General features: G+C 41.9%; 1 protein-coding gene across 2 annotated transcripts in view; it reads right to left on the bottom strand.

Moving 5' to 3' along the window:
• LOC140458130 (cystine/glutamate transporter-like) overlaps positions 1-19208 on the bottom strand; it is a 76255-nt gene that overhangs the window by 5452 nt on the left and 51595 nt on the right. The window contains exons 8-11 of one of the 2 annotated variants that reach the window (XM_072552239.1): positions 18993-19096; positions 17423-17519; positions 12920-13069; positions 8332-8509 (exon numbers count right to left, since the gene is read on the bottom strand). In XM_072552239.1, coding sequence (XP_072408340.1) covers positions 8332-8509; positions 12920-13069; positions 17423-17519; positions 18993-19096 — 529 coding nt within the window. The remainder of the gene's footprint in view (positions 1-8331; positions 8510-12919; positions 13070-17422; positions 17520-18992; positions 19097-19208) is intronic. The other variant, XM_072552240.1, reaches the window with a different exon arrangement.

Raw genomic sequence — 19208 nt, 5'->3', positions numbered from 1 at the left:
TTGACCTCTTGGAACCTGACATACCCCTCATTACATTAGAGCTTGTCTCAATACCAGAAACCTGACTGTTCGTGCTACGTTCCCCTGAGAATCCATCACCCCCTACATGTTCCAAAACAGCATACTTGTTTAAAATGGGGATAGCCACAGAAGACTCCTGCACTAACTGCCTACCTCTCTTACCTTTCCTGGATTTAACCCATCTATGTGACTATATCTGTGACTTTTCCCCTTTCCTATAATTGCCATCCATCATATACTGTTGATGTTGCAAATTCCTCATTGCCTCTCACTGTCTTTCCAACCGATCCATTTGTTCTGATAGGATTTGCAACCAAGGGTGTTTATTGCAGATATAATCCACAGTAACATGTAAACTCTCTTTGAACTGCAAGGTTTGTGAAGGTTTGTAGCTCAGGTTAACTCTCCTTAAACTCCCACATCTGACAAGAAGTGCATATTGTAAATAAATTAAATCGACAGTTGCAAGATTGCGTGAAGAAAACAAATTAGTTCGGTAATAAGAACCTGATGAAATCACCTTCACCCAAACCCATTAAATATCGTCTAATTCTAATATACTTTGAAATGGCTTCTCAAGACACACAGTTATAGAGTCATTGAGTCATAGCATGGAAACATACTCTTCAGTTCAACTCATCCATGCCGACCAGATAGCCTAAATTAATCTTGTCTCATTTACCAGCATTTGGCCCATATCCCTCTCAACCCTTCATATTCATATACCCATCCAGATGCCTTTTCACTGTTGTTATTTTACCAGCCTCCACCACTCCATCTGGCAGTTCATTTCCATACATGCACCATCCTCTGCATGGAAAAGTTGCCACTTAATCCCTTTTAAGTTTTTCTCCTCTCTCCTTAAACCTATGATGTCTAGTTTGGACACCTCACCCCAGGAAAAAGGCCTTGACTATTCACCCTATCCATGCCCCTCATGATATTTATAAGGTCACCCCTCAGCCTCTGACACTCCAGGGAAAAATAGCCCCAGTCTATTCAGCCCTTCCCGAAAGCTCAAACCTTCCAAACCTGGCAATATCCTTGTAAATCTTTTCTGTAAATTTTTCAAGTTTCACAACATCCTTCTTATAGCAGGGAGACCATAATAGCATACAATATTTCAAAAGTAGCCTCACCAATGTCCTGTACAGCTGCAACATGACCTCCTAAATCTTATAATCAATGCATTAACCAACAAAGGCAAGCATACCAAATGCCTTCGTCACTACCTTATCTACCTGCGACTCCACTTTCAAGGAACTATGAACCTGTACCCAAGGTCTCTTTGTTAAACAACACTCCCCAGGACTTACCATTGAATATATAAGTCCTGCCCTGATTTGCTTTTCCAAAATGTAGCACCTCACCTTTATCTAAATTATATTCCATCTGCCACTCCTTGGCTCATTGACCCATCTGATCAAGGTCCTGTTGTACTCTGAGGTAACCTTCTTCGCTGTCCACTACACCTCCAATTTTGGTGTCATCTGCAAACTTACTAAACAGACTGCCTATGTTCATTTCAAAATAATTTATATGAATGACGAAAAGCAGTGGCAGCACCGATCCTTGTGGCACATCATGGTCACAGTTCTCCAGTCTGGAAAGCAACTTTCCAGCGCCACCCTCTGTCTTCTACCTTCAAGCCAGTTCTGTATCTAAATGGCTAGTTCTCCCTCTTTTCCATGTGACCTAACCTTACTAACTAGTCTCCCACAAGGAACCTTATTGAACGCCTTACTAAAGTCCATACTGATCATGTCCTCTGCTCTGCCCTCATCAATCCTCTTCATTGCTTCTTCAAAAAACATAATCAAGTTAGTGAGACACGATTTCCCACGCACAAAGCCATGTTGACTATCCCTAATCAGTCTTTGCCTTTCCAAACACATGTAAACCCTGTCCCTCAGGTTTCCTTCCAACAACTTGGGGCGGCACGGTGGCACAGTGGTTAGTACTGCTGCCTCACAGCGCCAGAGACCCGGGTTCAATTCCCACCTTAGGTGAGTGACTGTGTGGAGTTTGCACATTCTCCCCGTGTCTGCGTGAGATTTCCTCCAGGTGCTCCGGTTTCCTCCCACAGTCTAAAGATGTGCAGGTTAGGTGAATTGGCCATGCTAAATTGCCCATAGTGTTAGGTGAAGGGATAAATGTAGGGGTCTGGGTGGGTTGCGCTTCGGCGGGTTGGTGTGGACTTGTTGGGCCGAATGGCCTGTTTCCACTCCTGTAAGTAATCTAATCTAAAAACTTGCCCACCTCCGATGTCAGACTCACCAGTCTACAGTTCCTTGTTTCTTTCTTACCACCTTCCTTATTACCTTGGCACCATGTTAGCCAACCTCCAGTCTTCTACAGTCACATATCTCTGACAATAAGAATGGATAATAAATGTGGTAGTGTGAGTGCTTCCCACTTTCTGAGAAAATTAGATTAATCTAATGCACTGAAGAAATGTCAAGGTTAAGGCATGGCATATCTAAATTCTTGCATTTGCCACATTCAAGACATTTTGTACGACTTAACTGAAAAGTAGAAATGGAATGTATCCTGAACAAGATGAAGGACAATACTTTCATTGGCAAAATTTTGATGCTTATGTTAATGCTGTTAAAGTGCCCAGGAAATATAAACTGTGGTATAAACTGTCTTAAATGATTTTGTTACTGGCATTTTTAAATCGTGTCAAGTTTCTTTGGAATACATGAACAGAAGAGATTTTTGTTTGTTCATTCATGGGATGTGGGCGTTGCCCATCCTGACTTGTCCAGAGAGTAAGGTAAAAACAATGACTGCAGATGCTGAAAACCAAATACTGGATTAGTGGTGCTGGAAGAGCACAGCAGTTCAGGCAGCATCCAACGAGCAGCGAAATCGACGTTTCGGACAAAAGCCCTTCATCAGGAATAAAGGCAGTGAGTCTGAAGCATGGAGAGATAAACTAAGGTGGGGCTGGGGAGAGAGTAGCATAGAGTACAATGGGTGAGTGGGGGAGGAGATGACCGTGATAGGTCAAGGAGGTGAGGGTGGAGTGGATAGGTGGAAAAGAAGATAGGCAGGTCGGACAAGTCCGGACAAGTCATGGGGACAGTGCTGAGCTGCAAGTTTGAAACTAGGATGAGGTGGGGGAAGGGGAAATGAGGAAGCTGTTGAAGTCCACATTGCTGACCTGAGGTTGAAGTGTTCCGAGGCGGAAGATGAGGCGTTCTTCCTCCAGGCGTCTGGTGGTGAGGGAGCGGCGGTGAAGGAGGCCCAGGACCTCCATGTCCTCGGCAGAGTGGGAGGGGGAGTTGAAATGTTGGGCCACGGGGCGGTTTGGTTGATTGGTGCGGGTGTCTCGGAGATGTTCCCTAAAGCGCACTGCTAGGAGGCGCCCAGTCTCCCCAATGTAGAGGAGACCGCATCGGGAGCAACGGATACAATAAATGATATTAGTGGATGTGCAGGTAAAACTTTAATGGATGTGGAAGGCTCCTTTAGGGCCTTGGATAGAGGTGAGGGAGGAGGTGTGGGCACAGGATTTACAGTTCCTGCGGTGGCAGGGGAAAGTGCCAGAATGGGAGGGTGGGTCGTAGGGGGTTGTGGACCTGACCAGGTAGCCACAGAGGGAATGGTCTTTGCGGAAGGCGGAAAGGGGTGGGGAGGGAAATATATCCCTGGTGGTGGGGTCTTTTTGGAGGTGGCGGAAATGTCGGCGGATGATTTGGTTTATGCGAAGGTTTGTAGGGTGGAAGGTGAGCACCAGGGGCGTTCTGTCCTTGTTACGATTGGAGGGGTGGGGTCTGAGGGCAGAAGTGCGGGATGTGGACGAGATGCGTTGGAGGGCATCTTTAACCACGTAGGAAGGGAAATTGCGGTCTCTAAAGAAGGAGGCCATCTGGTGTGTTCTATGGTGGAACCTTTGGCCCTCGATGTTGCGCCGATCCAAGCCCACCTAACCGACACTAGCCCACTATCCTCCATATGCCTATCCAATGCCCGTTTAAATGCCCATTAAGAGGGAGAGTCCACCACTGCTACTGGCAGGGCATTCCATGAACTCACGACTCGCTGAGTAAAGAATCTACCCCTAACATCTGTCCTATACCTACCACCCCTTAATTTAAAGCTATGCCCCCTCGTAATAGCTGACTCCATATATGGAAAAAGGTTCTCATGGTCAACCCTATCTAAACCCCTAATCATCTTGTACACCTCTATCAAGTCACCCCTAAACCTTCTTTTCTCCAATGAAAACAGCCCCAAGTGCCTCCGCCTTTCCTCATACGATCTTCCTACCATACCAGGCAACATCCTGGTAAACGTCCTCTGCACCCGTTCCAGTGCCTGCACATCCTTCCTATAGTATGGCAACCAAAACTGCACACAATACTCCAGATGAGGCCGCACCAGAGTCTTATACAACTGCAACATGACCTCAGGACTCCAGAACTCAATTCCTCTACCAATAAAAGCCTGTACGCCATATGCCTTCTTCACTGCACTATTTACCTGGGTGGCAACTTTCAAAGATCTGTGTACATGGACACCAAGATACCTTTGCTCATCCACATTACCAAGTATCCGACCATTAGCCCAGTACCCCATCTTTTTGTTACTCTTACCAAAGTGAATCACCTCACACTTACCCACATTGAACTCCATTTGCCACCTTTCTGCCCAGCTCTGCAGCTTATCTATATCCCGCTATAACCTGACACATCCTTCCTCACTGTCAACAACTCCACCGACTTTCGTATCATCCGCAAACTTGCTCACCCAACCTTCTAGCCCTTCCTCCAGGTCATTTATAAAAATGACAAACAGCAATGGTCCCAAGACAGATCCTTGTGGAACACCACTAGTAACTGCACTCCAAGATGAACCTTTACCATCAACTACTACCTTCTGTCTTCTTCCAGCCAGCCAATTCCTAATCCAAACCTCCAACTCACCCTGAATGCCATACCTCCATATTTTTTGCAGTAGCCTACCATGTGGAACCTTATCAAACGCCTTACTAAAATCCATATACACCACATCTACTGCTTTCCCCTCGTCCACCTCCTTAGTCAACTTCTCAAAGAATTCAATAAGGTTTGTGAGGCACAACCTGTCCTTCACAAAACCATGCTGACTATCCCTGATCACATTATTCCTATCCAGATGTTCATAAATCCTATCCCTTACAATTCTCTCTAAGACTTTGCCCACAACAGAAGTGAGACTCACCGGCCTATAGTTACTAGGGTTATCCCTACTCCCCTTCTTGAACAAGGGAACCACATTTGCTATCCTCCAGTCTTCTGGCACTATTCCAGTAGACAACGAGGACATAAAAATCAAGGTTAATGGCTCTGCAATCTCTTCCCTTGCTTCCTAGAGAATCCTGGGATAAATGCCATCAGGCCCCGGGGAATTATCTATTTTCACCCTTTCCAGAATTTCCAACACCTCTTCCCTACATACCTCAAAGCCGTCCATTCTAATTAATTGTGACTCAGTATTCACATCGGCAACAATGTCCTGTTCCTGAGTGAATACTGACGAAAAGTATTCACTCAGTATCTCCCCAATTTCTTCAGCCTCCACACACAACTTCCCACTACTATCCTTGACTGGACCTATTCCTACCCTAGTCATTCTTCCTCATAATGTTTTCTGCAGTCATTATCTCTCCAACCTTTTTTACAATTTACTGTATTGAATTTTTAACCTGGACTGGATATACCAAATAAAATTAATCGCTCTGTTTTTGATCTCCCTTCCATGTTTTGTAAAGATCGTAAAACCAAAAAACAATTGTGATTTCTTGCTAGAATGAGACGATGTACAACTCAAAAATAAAACACCGAGTTGTGGGTGCTAGAGATCTGAATCAAAAATAGAAATTGCTGGAGAAAGTCAGCAACCAAACCTGTTCAGGTTCTCCAACTCACTTGTTAATATTCAACAGCCAATCTATAAATTGGAATAATATCATGTCATGAGTGCAAGTATTATTTGGTGGAAGATTTGAAACAAAATTGCCAAAATTAAATATGTTTATTTAAGGAGAATTTTTGTTACATGAGTACTGCTGCAGAAATATTTGATAAATCAAGGATGAGGTAAATTAGCCCTATTTGAATTTTCATTTTTTTAGTAATTACAATGAAAAGTTCTATCCTGAATAGATTGAACAGCTTGTCCATTAGAAATTCTAACAGCCTTGGTGAAATTATTGGAGGTTAAGAGAGAAAAAGAAACCTCTCGGTATGAGATAAAACATCGAAAAGGAGCTGTTGAAATATATACAGATTGAGCACATGAAAACTAAATAGATGACAAAATACTGCCAGATCTACTCTTATTGTTTGTACTTCAGCTCTCCAGCATCCACAGTAGAGTCTTAGAGTGTACAACACGGAGGCAGACCTCTCGGTTCAACTCGTCCATGCCGACCAGATATCCTAAATTAATCTAGGCGCATTTGCCAGCATTTGGCCTATGTCCCTCTGAACGCTTCCTATTCATATACAGAACCAGATGACTTTTAAATGTTGTTATTGTACCAGCCTCTACCACTTCCTCTAGCAGCTTGTTCCATACACACGCCACCAAGAAAACAGCCCCAGCCTGTTCAGCCTCTCCCTATAGTTCAAACCCTCCAACCCTGGCAACATCCTTGTAAATCTTTTCTGAACCCTTTCTGTAGCAAGGAGACCAGAATTGCACACAGTATTCCAAAAGTGGCCTAACCAATATCCTGTTGAGCTGCAACATGACATCTCACCTCCTATACTCCTACACATGCATTCCAAATTCCTTCTTCACTATCCTTTTTACCTGCGACTCCACTTTCAAAGAACTATGAACTTGCTTTTGATTTCAGAAATTAAGTATTAGATTAGATTAGATTACTTACAGTGTGGAAACAGGCCCTTCGGCCCAACAAGTCCACACCGACCCGCCGAAGCGAATACCACCCAGACCCATACTCCTACATTCACCCCTTCATCTAACACTACGGACAATTTAGCATGGTCAATTCACCTAACCTGCACATTTTTTTTTGGATTGTGGGAGAAAACCGGAGCACCCGGAGGAAACCCATGCAGACACAGGGAGAATGTGCAAACTCCACACAGAGAGTCGCCTGAGGCGGGAATTGAACCCGGGTCTCTGGCGCTGTGAGGCAGCAGTGCTAACCACTGTGCCACCGTGCCGCCATTGTTTTAATAGAAAACAGAAATATCTTCTCATGATGGTATAATTAGGTTTCTTTTGCAGCCTCACCCAAAGTACAATTTCAACAACTTGAATTTGCCCTTGTCACATGCATATGTGCATCAAATCTTGGTCTGATATTAAATATATTCCAGATGCAGCATTATTGAATTGTCCCATTTAATGCTTAATTTTTTAAATCACAGGATGTTGCAATTTCTTCAAGGTAAAGATGAGTTTCATGATTTGCTTAACCCAACCTTGAGTCTTGCCAAATAAGAGACCTGTACTGGAGAGGCAACAGTAAAGGTTATTATGCCTAATTGTCTATCAGTTGGAGTAAATCATTGGAAATTTGCAAGCTTTGCAAATTGACTACATTGACATTCTGAGTCAATTCTTCAATTCCAGTTATATGATGCAACACTTCAGCTAATTTCTCTCAATTTTACACTAAAGTTTAGTAAGATTAATTTCTCATAACACTGTGTTTATCAGGTCCTTTGGTTCTTTCATTTTGATTCTATCTCACAGCAAAAGCTTGTATTTATATCTCACATTAACATCATAAAATCCCAGGGCACTTCAGAGGAGCATTATAATGCAAAATGTGACACAGAACCACATAACAGTATGTTAGAGTAGGCAATCAAAGATTAGACAACAATGTAGGCCTTAGGGAGGATGTTAAAGGAAGAAAGTGAGCTATATAAATGAAAAGGTGTAAGGATAGAATTGCAGAATTTACCGCCTCGATGGCAGAAAGTGCAGCACTAATGATCGAATGATGAAAAGGGCAGAACTAAAGGAGTGTAAATATCCTGGATAGTTATGGAACTGAAGGAAAGTTCGGAGAAAGGGAGGACTGAGTTGATAGATGTCTTCAGAAACAAAGATGAGAATTTTAAAATTGATGCATTGTTTAACTGAGTCAACTTAAGACAGTAAGCACAAAAGTGAAGGTTGAATGGGATATTTGTATGCATTAGGACAAAAGGCAACATGGATTTGGAATACCTTAAGCTTACAGAGTACAAAACATGGGAGGTCATTCAGGAGTGTATGAAAGTAGCCAGATGAGGAGGTATGAATTTACAGTTATTACTTTACATCTGTACTTACAAAGTGCTTTTCTCCACCAGGCTGGTCCATGAGGTCGACTTACTATTAGGTAATAGACAGGTACACCAGACAGTGTTAAAGCACAGCCAATCCCGGTGTTGATAGGGTCAGAGTAAAGGGACATGACTACAAGAAACAGGCACATTACAGTAAAGATTCCAGGAATGATTATTGGAACCTAAAGGAGTTAAAAACATTTTTGATCAGCTCACTTACAGTCAATTTTAACAGCAGTGTAGTTTAAAAGCTTCATAACAAGCCAATGTTTTGTAATTTATTAATAAATATAAAATAATAAAATGTACATTTTATATACTATACTCTAGTTATATCATCTCTTGACTATTTCCTTTTTGTTAAATAATATAATATAAGCCTTTATCATATGAGATAGTCAAGACTGTGGCAGTGCTCACTATATCAGGGACATACTGATATGTTGATATAGAGGAGGACTGACTTCATTCAATTTTGTGAAACTAGTTCAGTTTCTGAATTAGAAAAATGTCCCCATGGAAGCCAATGGGTTAGCACAGGAAGGACAAAGATAGCATTGCTTGAATTTAATGGGAAATACATTTTGTGCCTCAGCTGTTTTCACCCACTGTTTGATTTGTTAGAAAAGTAGTGAAACTTCTTTTTGGGATGAAGCTTTAGATGGCAAACTGCAGATGGTACAGCAAAGGAGTGTGTATGCTATTTGAAATGAATGGCTACCGTCTTCTCAAAGCATAGGAATATGCTGGTTAGATGGAGGTGACTGAGTGAATATTTGCAGCGTTCATAGGAAGCAAGATCTGGGAGCAAAATGCACTGGAAACAAAAGAAGCATGAAGATATGGAAGGAAACTTCTCTTTTTTGGGATGAAGTTCCAGATGGCAAGAGTTCTGCTTTTTTATTATTCACTCTTGGAATGTGGGTGTCACTGGCCGGCCAGCAATTATTGTCAATCCCTAGTTGCCCTTGAGAAGGTAGTGGTGAGCTTCCTTTTTGACCTGCTGCATTTCAGGTACTGTAGGTTGACCTCCAATGCTTTTAGGGAGGGAATTCTAGGATTTTGACCCAGTAGCAGCAAAGGAATGACGATATGTTTCCAACTCAGGATGGTGAGTGGCTTAGAGGGGAACCTGTAGGTGATGGTGTTCCCATCTATATGCTGTCCTTGTCCTTCCTGATGGAAGTGATCATGGATTAGAAAGGTGTTGTCTAAGGATCTTTGGTGAATTTCTGCAGTACATGTCATAAATGGTACACACTACTGCCACTGAGCAATGGTGTTAGAGAGAATGGATGCTTGTGGTTATGGTGCAAATCAAGTGGGCTGCTTTGTCCTTGATATGTCAAGCCAATTGTGTGTACTTGGACCTGTAGCTATCCAGAAAAGTGGGGAGTATTCATCACACTCCTGATTCATGCCTGAACGATGGTGGACAAGCTTTGGGGAATCAGTAGCTGAACAATTCGCTGAAATATTCCTCACCTCTGACCTACTCTTGTCGCTGTTACATTTATATGGCAAATGCAGTTGAGATTCTGGTCAATGGTAAGCCCAAAGATGTTGATAGTGTCAGATTCAGTGACAGTAACATGACTGAATGTCAAGGGACAGTGGTTAGATTGTCTTTGGATGGAGATGCTCATTGACTGGCATTTTTGTGACATGAATGTTACTTGCCACTTGTCAACCTAAGCCTGGATATTGTCCAGATCTTGTTCCATTTGAACATGGACTGCTTCGGTATTTGAGGAGTTTCAAATGGTCCTAAACATTGTGCAATCATTGGCAAACATCCCCACTTATGATCTTATGATGGAGGGACAGTCATTGATGAAGTAGCTTAGGATGGTTGGTCCTTGGACAATACTCTGAAGAACTCCTGCATTGATGTCCTGGAGCTGAGTTGACTGATCTCCAACAACTACAACCACCTTCCTATGTGTCAGGTATGATTCCAACCTCGGAGAGTTTCCCCTCTGATGCTCATTGGTTCCAGTTTTGCTAGGGCTCCTAGATACCACACTCAGTTGAATGTGGCCATGATGTCAAGAGCTGTCACTCTCACCTCACCTCTGTAACTCAGCTATTTTGTTCATGTTTGAACCAAGGCTGTAATGAGGTCAGGAGCTGAGTGGCCCTGGTGGATCCTAAATTGGGTGTCACTGAGCAGGTTATTGCTGAGCAGGTGCTGTTTGACAGCACTGTTGATGACACCTTCTATCACTTTATTGATGAGAGAGAGTAGACTGATGGAGCAATAATTGGTCAGGTTAAATTTGTCCTACTTTTTGCACAGGATATACCTGGGCAATTTTCCTCATTGTTAGGGTAGATACCAGTGTTGTAGCTGTACTGGAACAGTTAGACTAGGGGAGTGGGAAGTTCTGGGGCACAGGTCTTCAGTACTATTATCAGAATGTTGTCAAGGCCCATAATCTTTATGATGTCCATTGTCTCCAACTGTTTTTTTGAATCAAATTGTCTGAAGACTGGCATCAGTGATATTGGGAAGCATTGAAGGAGACTGAGATGGATCATCCACTCAGCTCGCTGCATCTGACCTGCTTCAGGGCTCATGAATACAAACATACAACGTAGGGGAGAAGTAGATCCTTCAGCTCCTCAGGCCTGCTGCACCACTGAATAGGCTCATGGCTGATCTGTTTGTTATTTGAAATCCAGATTCCCAATTTACCCTCAAGAAATTTTTAATTCCCTTTCCTGAAAGAAAATGCTTACTTTTCTCTTTAAAATATTCAATGACCCTACCTATCCAAACTATCCTCATAAGATAAACTATTCATTCTGGGTTACCAATCTAGTAAATTTCCTCTGACCCATCTCTAATGTATTAGATTAGATTACTTACAGTGTGGAAACAGGCCCTTCGGCCCAACAAAGTCCACACCGCCCCGCCGAAGCGCAACCCACCCATACCCCTACATATACCCCTTACCTAACACTACGGACAATTTAGCATGGCCAATTCACCTGACCTGCACATCTTTGGAGTGTGAGAGGAAACCGGAGGACCCGGAGGAAACCCACGCAGACACGGGGAGAATGTGCAAACTCCACACAATCAGTCGAGGGAATTGAACCCGGGTCTCTGGCGCTGTGAAGCAGCAGTGCTAACCACTGTGCCACCGTGCCACCCACGTATTGATATCCTTATATAAGACTCACCAAAGCCCTGTATAACTGAAGTATAACATCCTTACTTTTATGCTGAATTTCTCTCAATAAAGGAGAAAATTCAATTAGTTTTCTTGCTACACCTGCATACTAACATTTTGAAACTAATGCACTACTGCATAGGACCCTCTGCAGCTCAGATTTCTGCTGTCATTCTCCACATAAATAATACTATGTTCGCTTTCTCCTTCTTGCCAAACTGAACAACTTTGCATTTCCCATGTTATACTCCATCTATCAGAATTTTTCCAGTTCACTCAACTATTTATATCCATCTACAATGTCTTTAACCACCTGCCAGTTCAACACGCCACCCGGTTCCCAGGCCCACATCTCCGGCTCAGGGTTGCTGCAGTGCTCCAGTGAAGCTCAGCGTAAGCTGAAAAAACAACACCTCTTTTTCCACTTGGGGACCCTGCAGCCTTCTGAACTCAATATTGAGTTCAATAAGTTTTGGGCTTGAACTCTCCTAGGTCCTCACCCCCACCTCAACACACTAGGCCTTATTATCACATAGAGTGCTCTTATACACAACCCATTATGAGCCACCGACAGTTCCCATTAACACCAATCACCCTCCTAGCCAGACTGTTATCCACTCTTTTGTCTGTCCAACTCTTTTTCTTTCTCTTTGAGCTCTATCCCCACCTATTGTTTGCTCCTTACCTCCTCCCCCCACCTTATCCTCTGCATAAAAACCGACATTTTCGAAGCTACCATCAGTTCTGAGGAAGGGTCGTCGGACCTGAAATGTTAACTCTGATTTCTCTTCACAGATGCTGCTGGACATGCTGAGCTTTTCCAACAATTTCTGTTTTTGTTTGTAAGCTCTGCTTCACAACAGACCTTCTTACCCATGTGTCAGTGGTAAATTTATCTTCCATGCCTGCATTACCCTCATCTATGTCATGGATATAAATTGTGAAAAGCTGAAGTCCCAATATAGACATCTTTTGAACTCACCTTGTCACATCCTGCGATTAAAAAAAATCATGCTTATTGTTTTTTGCTCACCACCCAGTCTTCTATCCATACTAATATATTACCCCCTCTTTCTACTTTACACATCTTGTCAAATACCTTCTGGAAGTCCAAATACAGCATATTGTACTTAGCAGCTCCTGTCAAGAAGCAGAATGGTAGAGGGAAGGAGGAAATTACACCCCTAAAACAACAGGAATAGTGCTTCATTACTAGAAAATCTCATGTGGTACCTTAATGGGCTAGAAATGACACAAAGATCAGAAAACGGTCTTCACCCTGACCTTAGTGGAGATCAGGGCTTTCAAGAGGCAAGCCAGTGAAACAGAATGAAAGAAAGGGAACTTGTTACCAGACCCAGTACCTTGGTACTGTGTTGCCTTTTGGTTAATGAATAATCTATTATACTCTACCTTGAATGGACGATGTATATCTGGCTGTTTGTAACGGTGTCGGATAAGTCCAAGGGTTACACACCCCATAAACAACCAGCGAGGAAAGCTATTTAAATTCAGCAAACCATAGAGATCACCAATGAAAATCATCAAAATGATCAGCGGATACTGAGGAAGACAAATAAATAGTTTATTAACATTCGACAAAATGTATTAGATATTTTAATGCAAATAGTAGGACATATAAACCCAAGTATGTGTCCAGCTTTGGGAACCACATTTTAGGAAGAATGTGAAGGCTTTAGAGAAAGTCCAGGATAGATTCATAGGAATCTAGAAATGAGGATCATCGGATGAGTGTATAGATTGGATAAGCTGAGCCTGTTCTCCTTGGAGAAGAGATAATTAAGAGAAATTATTTTGGAGGTGTTCCAAATTATGAAGAATCTGGACAGAATAGATAGGAAGAAACTTCTCCCATTGGTGGAATAATTAATGGCCAGAGGACAATGCTTAGGGTGATTGATAAAAGAAGCAACAGTGACACGAGGAAAATCTTTATATGCAGCAAAATCTGGAATACTTTAAAATAAAGTTAGATAATTATTGGACGCGCTGGACTGAAAGGTTTATTTCTGTGCTATTTGACTCTTTGACTCTTTAACCGATCCATTTGATCTGATAGGATTCACAACCAACAGCATTTATTGCAGATATAATCCACAGTAACCTGTTAACTCTCCTTAAACTCCCATATCTGACAAGAAGTACATATCACTCTGCTAAAGACCATTTTTGCTCCTTCACAATCTACAGACCCAGAAAATAACACCGTCTTATTCCTCTACAAAACACTGCTTGAGGTTAAGTTAATAGTTATGGCTTATATTTTAAGTTTAATCAAGAGACATATCTCAAAAAACATATACTCACTCTACTCACTCTACTGCTGACTTTCTGTTGGCCACACTTAAAACTATTCACTTATCTGATTCTGTGCTGTGACTTTGCCAAAACAATTCCTCCAAGATTCCTCCAAGAGTAAGTTTACAGATGACACCAACATTGGAGGTGTAGTGGACAGCGAAGAAGGTTACCTCAGATTACAACAGGATCTTTATCAGATGGGCCAATGGGCTGAGAAGTGGCAGATGGAGTTTATTTCATATAAATGCAAGGTGCTGCAATTTGGGAAAGCAAATCTTAGCAGGACTTATACACTTAATGGTAAGGTTCTAGGGAGTGTTGCTGAACAGAGACCTTAGATTGCAGGTTTATAACTCCTTGAAAGTGGAGTCACAGGTAGGTAGGATAGTGAAGAAGGCGTTGTGAAAGAATCCTGGAATGGTTACAGCTTGGAAGGGGCCATTCAGATTAATGTGTGTGTGCCAGCTCTGAGCAACTTACCTAGACCCACTTTGCCATCTTTCCCCCATGTTGTTATTGAATCCAATTTCCTTTATCAGTCAGAGTATTGAGTACAGGAGTTAGGAGGTCATGTTGTGGCTGTACAGGATATTGATTGGGTCACTGTTGGATTATTGCGTGCAGTTCTGGTCTCCTTCCTATCAGAAAGATGTTAGAAACTTGAAAGTGTTCAGAAAAGATTTACAAGGATGTTGCCAGGGTTGGAGGATCTGAGCTATATGGAGAGGCTGAACAAGCTGGGGCTGTTTTCCCTGGAGCGTCGGAGGCTGAGGGGTGACCTTATAGAGGTTTACAAAATTATGAGGGGCATGGATAGGATAAATAGACAAAGTCTTTTCCCTGGGGTCGGGGAATCCAGAACTAAAGGGCATAGGTTTAGGGTGAAAGGGGAAAGGTATAAAAGAGACCTGAGGGGAAACTTCTTCACGCAGAGGGTGGTACGTGTATGGAATGAGCTGCCAGAGGAAGTGGTGGAGGCTGATACAATTGCAACATTTAAAAGGCATTTGGCTGGGTATATGAATAGGACAGGTTTGGAGGGATATGGGCTGGGTGCTGTCAGGTGGAACTAGATTGGATTGGGCTATCTGGTCGGCATGGACGGGTTGGACCAAAGGGTCTGTTTCCGTGCTGCACATCTCTATGACTCTGATTCTATGACTCAATAACAACATGGGGGAAAGATGGCAAAGTGGGTCTAGGTAAGTTGCTCAGAGCTGGCACACACACATTAATCTGAATGGCCCCTTCCAAGCTGTAACCATTCCAGGATTCTTTCACAACTGTTAGAAGCTATTATCAACAGTGTTAACAAGTTGCAGCAAAATTACAATACTTTGCTCATTTATACTTAGTTTGGATCAGTTGGCTCCAGCTGTCGTCAAAGCTTCAGTTCAAAGTTGGACAAAGAACTGAACTCCGGCGTTAAGAAGAAAGTGACTGTCTTTGACATCAAAGTTGCATTTCACCGTGAATAGCATCAAGGATAATTTAAGTCAGTCGGTTTTGGATGGAAATTATCAGGAATTGGATGGCATGGTGACTCAGTGGTTAGCACTACTGCCTCGCAGCACTGGGGACCCAAGTTGAATTCTAGCCTCGGGTGCTTGTATGTGTCTGCGTGGGTTTCCTCTGGGTGCTCCCGCTTCTTCCCGCGGTCCAAAGCTGTGCAGGCTAGGTGCATTAACCATGGTAAATGCTAACTTACAGGGATAGGATGGGGAGTTGGGTCTGGGTGGGATACTCTTTGGATGGTCAGTGCAGACTTGATGGGCTGAATGGCCTCTTTCCACACTATAGGGATTCTGTGGTATGTCTTCTGAAGCCTCCTATATTCATATCAGAACAACTTGGATAGTATCAGATTTGGATCTCAAATTAACAAGTAATGAGTGCACAATATAAATTCCAGATCTCCTATGAAAGTGTATAACCAACTCTCCATAACATTATGGAGCACTACCATCACTGAGAACTAGACAATTCTAAAAGATATTTAGAAACTAGCATTAAATTCTCGCCTTGGCAATGATGCCCAGATCCATGAATCTAAGAAATAAAACTGCAGACTTTGAGAAAATCTAAAAGAAATCACGTTCTGGGGATGAGATTCAATTAAAAGGTATCTAAGATAGTGGTATCTTAAAAACAATTGATAATTACGAGGGAATTATATCAGTCTAATAGTTGGCCCTGTAGTTCTACCTCCAGAGATGTTTAATGTGATGGCAACTTGAAGTTAATGCAGAAAACCAAATAAACACTGCAATAATATTGAGCTTTTATTGCTTAGATGGGGAAGACCACGATATTTCCTAATAAAGGAATTATTACTTTTATGTGAATAAGACATTGATGTAGAATTTCATGTTTTTGTTAAGTGGGAAAGCACTTTCTGACTAATGGGTAGTTCAGTCAGCTGGATGGCTGGTTTGCAAATCAGACTGATGCTAACAGTGTGGGTTCAATCCTGTACTAGCTGATGTTATCATGAAGAATTCTCTTCCATAACTCCTCACCTGAGGTTTAGTGACCCTCAGGTTATACCACTGCCAGTCATCTCTCTTTAAGGAGAGAACAGCCTAACGGTCTGGTAAGACTATGCATACTTTAGCACCCAGTTGTTAAGAGTGGGTGATTCAGCAATAATAGTTCTGTTGATTAGATTATCTCAGTGATAAGGTTTTCTCTTGCTTGAGGTGGTCATTGCCTAGCACTTTGTGGTAGGAATGTAATTTACCATCTGTCAACGAGCTTGGATGTTGTCCATATCTTGTATACAGATGCAGACTGTTTCAGTATCTGAGGTGTCACAACTGGCACTGAATATTGTGCAGACATCAGTGAACATCCCAATTCTGACCTTATGGTGGAAGGGAGGTCATTAATGAAACTGCACTTGTGGTATGATGGAACACCCGTTAAGTTGAATAATAACATGGCACAGCCAGCACACAATGCATGACATACTGAGGGCAGCACATGTCTGGAGGTTTGGTGGTGAAGATCTCTAAGATGCCCATCAAGAAATAAGCACTTGTCTGTGTGCATGGATTCACATATTTTTGAGAAGGCATTGCAGAACACCAATGAAAATACTTAGTGGGCTGGATAGAGAGGAAGGAATGGTTTACAAACACAGGAGGAAATTACACTAAGTACTTCAATCTGTAGTTACAGTGTGGGTTATGAGGATGGTGTCCAGAAGTGTGTAAAACATGTTGGGAAACTCTTCCTTGACATAAGGTCAGCAACCAACTTTGCACAGACATAAGCTTCATTGAGAGTTAAGTATCATTGAGGAAAATAAAGCTTCCATTGAATGAAATTTAAAATATGGTTTGAAAGATGATGGCAGCACAGTAGGAGTGCATTTCCCACGTGAGGTCCTGCATTCAATGTCTAACATCTGTGGCTGAACAACAGCAAATTAAAAGTAGTTCAGAATATTCAAAGCCAATTCAAGTGATCTGACTTCCACCACAACACAAGATGGAACTGAAAAACAATGGTATTTGGTGCAGAATGTTTTGTTTGACACATGCGTTAGACTGTGGCCAGTTCTGCTGGGAAGTAACTGTGATCTGTACTCACCATTAAAAGTACAGCTGGAAGAGGAGTGTGGTGTCGAATGTGGATCATTGAGAAGAGAGTTGGCCATTGATTTTCCCTTGAAGCCACGAAGAATACCCTTTTGCAAGACAGAAAATAGCAGGTATTATCAATGATTTTGGACACGCTGTCTCCACCCATTCATCTCAGGGTCAGTTCCTGATCTGCACAGCTCTCAGTGTGGAAAAGAATTGTTGTGTTAGACACTAGCTCAGATAGTTCTCTTAAGTTCAGTGTTATAACTGCCCCTAAAGAGTCGTTTATCCTAATAAACTGGAATATGAGCTTGCAATGCAGAAGTAGCACTGCCCAGAGCCGCCTTCTATTAACTTAGTATGTGGGTAATGAAAGAATACATATGAGCAGATTACAATTTAGGCTATAAAATATAAATCAGGTTTAAGTTAAAACAGTAGCACAAACCCAATGCAATCACTTTAATTTGGCTACAGAATTTCAACAGGCAAAGACTTTTCTAATTCTCTTCATAAGGGTTCTCAGAGATGTTCCTTCCACCAATAACTTCCCTTTTTGACATAAATCCATCTTACAACTTGCTCCTGGATTTTTGTTTTTGTTCACGGAAAGCAGTTTTGTCCCATGACTAGGTGCTTTGTTAATTTAGGTACTTGTCCCATATAACACATATTGCCAATGCAACTTACTGTCATTGAATCTACACCTCTTCTCAACGAATCCTTGAAGAACCCATTCAGCTACTAGAATAGGCATGAGTACGATAACTAAATATAACAATGGGTCTGTTCCTTTCAAATATTAGAAGCAATTCTGTGACAGAATGTAGAATTTGAAACTCAATTTCAATGAATGACAAATCCAATAATAGCAAATCATATTGAGTAGCCAATATAACACACTAGCTTAAACTGGCCTCTTGTAGATGCTAAATTTTATGTTATTATCTGCAGTGATGTTTGATTGCAGTTTTACAAGATGTGATGTGTAGTTGTTGCAGGCTGTTCTGAGTCTAGCTGCTAGCATGGGCTTTTAGCAAGTATGCTTTGATGCAGTGTCAGACTTCCTATCTCATCAGTAACTAATCTTTAATGTTAGAGGAAAATGGAAGGAACGTTCTTCTCATTGTAAAAATACCCTTTATGCAATATCTAAGCGATTGAATTGACAGCACTATGGCTTTCAAAATATGCCTTGCTCTGGGCTAAAATTGTACAACACATACCAATGTATTCAAGGTGTTTGTCTCAGCTTGGATTTTGTTTGGGAGTCAGAGCTGCAGTTATTCTTCTTTGATTGTCAATTGATTGTGCGCATGAAACCGATTTCAGGTTCATTTCAAACTGCAGCATAATTGGTTCTTCGTTCTACTTAGTCTGCTACTCGAAGTATTTATCAATTTTTGATGGAGAAAGGGGAGGAATTTATTTCTTAAACCAAATAGCAAGCTGAGAAATGAGGAAACTTGATATGTTGGTACAATGAAGCAACTAGTTTTAGTGTTTTTACCTTCAGTTTCTGGTTTCAAGGAGGCACTTCATAATATTACACATACTTTCCATATGCTGAGCCATACCTGGAAACTGCAAATAGACCTCCAGTTATTGCCCCAAGGCATGACAGTGACACAAGAACTTGAATCACTGGGGTAAAGCTTTCCAAAGTCCTCTCTCCAAAGGTCTAATTAAAGCAAAACTCAAAATCATTATTTGGAAACACAGGTTCCCCTCCATACAGTTTTACTGCAATGTTGACCAATGACTAATAGGGCAGTATTGTACAGTTATGAACA

Source organism: Chiloscyllium punctatum, chromosome 32, assembly GCF_047496795.1.
Source record: "Chiloscyllium punctatum isolate Juve2018m chromosome 32, sChiPun1.3, whole genome shotgun sequence".
NCBI classification, from domain to species: Eukaryota; Metazoa; Chordata; class Chondrichthyes; order Orectolobiformes; family Hemiscylliidae; genus Chiloscyllium; species Chiloscyllium punctatum.
Note: the sequence above shows the minus strand (reverse complement) of the source record. Positions and strands in the feature narration are given on the sequence as shown.